Source organism: Chiloscyllium plagiosum, chromosome 9 (assembly GCF_004010195.1).
Source record: "Chiloscyllium plagiosum isolate BGI_BamShark_2017 chromosome 9, ASM401019v2, whole genome shotgun sequence".
Taxonomy (NCBI): domain Eukaryota; kingdom Metazoa; phylum Chordata; class Chondrichthyes; order Orectolobiformes; family Hemiscylliidae; genus Chiloscyllium; species Chiloscyllium plagiosum.
This window is the reverse complement of record NC_057718.1, coordinates 7210110-7211418: the sequence shown is the minus strand read 5'-3', so window position 1 is coordinate 7211418 and position 1309 is coordinate 7210110. Positions and strand designations below refer to the sequence as shown.

The 1309-nt window shown below is 64.4% G+C and overlaps 2 protein-coding genes across 3 annotated transcripts in view; one reads left to right on the top strand and one right to left on the bottom strand.

The window, feature by feature from the left end:
- Positions 1–463, bottom strand: part of adat2 (adenosine deaminase tRNA specific 2) — a 33206-nt gene extending 32743 nt beyond the window's left edge. Inside the window, exon 1 of the mRNA XM_043695318.1 lies at positions 299–463. Coding sequence (XP_043551253.1) covers positions 299–379 — 81 coding nt within the window. The 5' untranslated portion in view covers positions 380–463. The remainder of the gene's footprint in view (positions 1–298) is intronic.
- A 219-nt stretch (positions 464–682) lies between these two features.
- pex3 (peroxisomal biogenesis factor 3) overlaps positions 683–1309 on the top strand; it is a 27782-nt gene continuing 27155 nt past the window's right edge. The window contains exon 1 of one of the 2 annotated variants that reach the window (XM_043695317.1): positions 683–948. In XM_043695317.1, coding sequence (XP_043551252.1) covers positions 876–948 — 73 coding nt within the window. In that variant the 5' untranslated portion in view covers positions 683–875. The remainder of the gene's footprint in view (positions 949–1309) is intronic. The other variant, XM_043695316.1, reaches the window with a different exon arrangement.

Here is a 1309-nt window from a genome sequence, read left to right as displayed (position 1 = left end):
CCAACCCCCAATACCCCGCCCACCCCAACACCCCGCCCAACCCCCAACACCTCACCATCCACCCCCAAACACCCCACCATCCACCCCGCCCAACCCCCAACACCTCGCCGTCTACCCCAATCCCCGTCAGCCCCGCCCACCCCCAAACACCCGCTGTTGGGGGGTTGGGTGGGGCGGATGGCGGGGTGATGGGGGTTGGCAGCGGGGTGGGTTGGGCGTTGGGCGTTGGGCGTTGGGCCCCCAACCCCAATCACCCCCACCCCAACCACTCCTAACCCCAATCATCAGTCCCCCTCACCATGGTGAGCGCCCTCTCCATCCACTGCTCTTGCTCCTGCTTCTGTGGCGGCTGGAATCCTGCTCCGTCCCCTTCCCCCATGGCGGGCTCCTCCCGGGGGTCGGGGCGGGAACCTCAAACCGTGCCGCCTCCTCCTCGCGGCGGTGAACCACCCGGAGCCCTTTCCGGGACGGACCTTCCGGCCGACAGCCGAACCCGTTCACAAAAACAAAACCCACCCCTAATTAAAATGTTATAAAACCCGAGGCGGCTCGACACTCTCCGACGAAGGTGGGATAATAAAAAAAAACTGGTGTGTGTTTATTTTATTTGTGTGGGTTTCTGTGAAGGGGGGAAACTGAGTCCGGAACGGAAGGCGCGGGATGTTGTTGCTAGGGGCCGGGGGAAGGGAATCGCTGGGAGCCCCGGGAGGCGGTAAAGCCCGGAGCCTGGAGCCTGGGCCTCGGGCTCGAAGAGAATTTAAAGGCCCCGGGCTCTGCTCAGCCTCGATTACCGGGTGTCACCCACCCCGGGCTGGGGGCCTCGGCTCTCAGGCTTCTCTCTTTCCCCCCCACATTCCCCTCCTCCCGCCGCCGAGATGCTGCGGTCCGTCTGGAGCTTCGTCAAACGCCACAAAAGGAAATTCCTCTTCACCGGAGCCGTGCTGGGAGGTAATGCCGGCTCCGTCGCCGTGGTTCTCTGCACACACCCCCGGGGGGCTGAGGGAGGTTGGGGCCGGGGATGGGGAAAGGGAGCCAGAAACGCGCTCCGGGAGGTTTTCATTCAGATATCGCCTCCCCCCCGCCCCCGGGAATCTCTCTGCAGCCCCGAGACGTCCCGCTCGTTCATTGGAATCCGGGCGGCCGTCTCCGCTTACACCTTCATTCCCCCCCCCCAGCAGCAATAATGTGGCGGTTTATCGGTGGGGGTGGGATGGGGTTTTGAGAGGGGGTGATGGAGGGGTTTGGAAGGGCAGTGGAGGGGTTTGAGAGGGGGTGATGGGGCAGTGGGGGGGTTGGAGGGGGCGGTGGG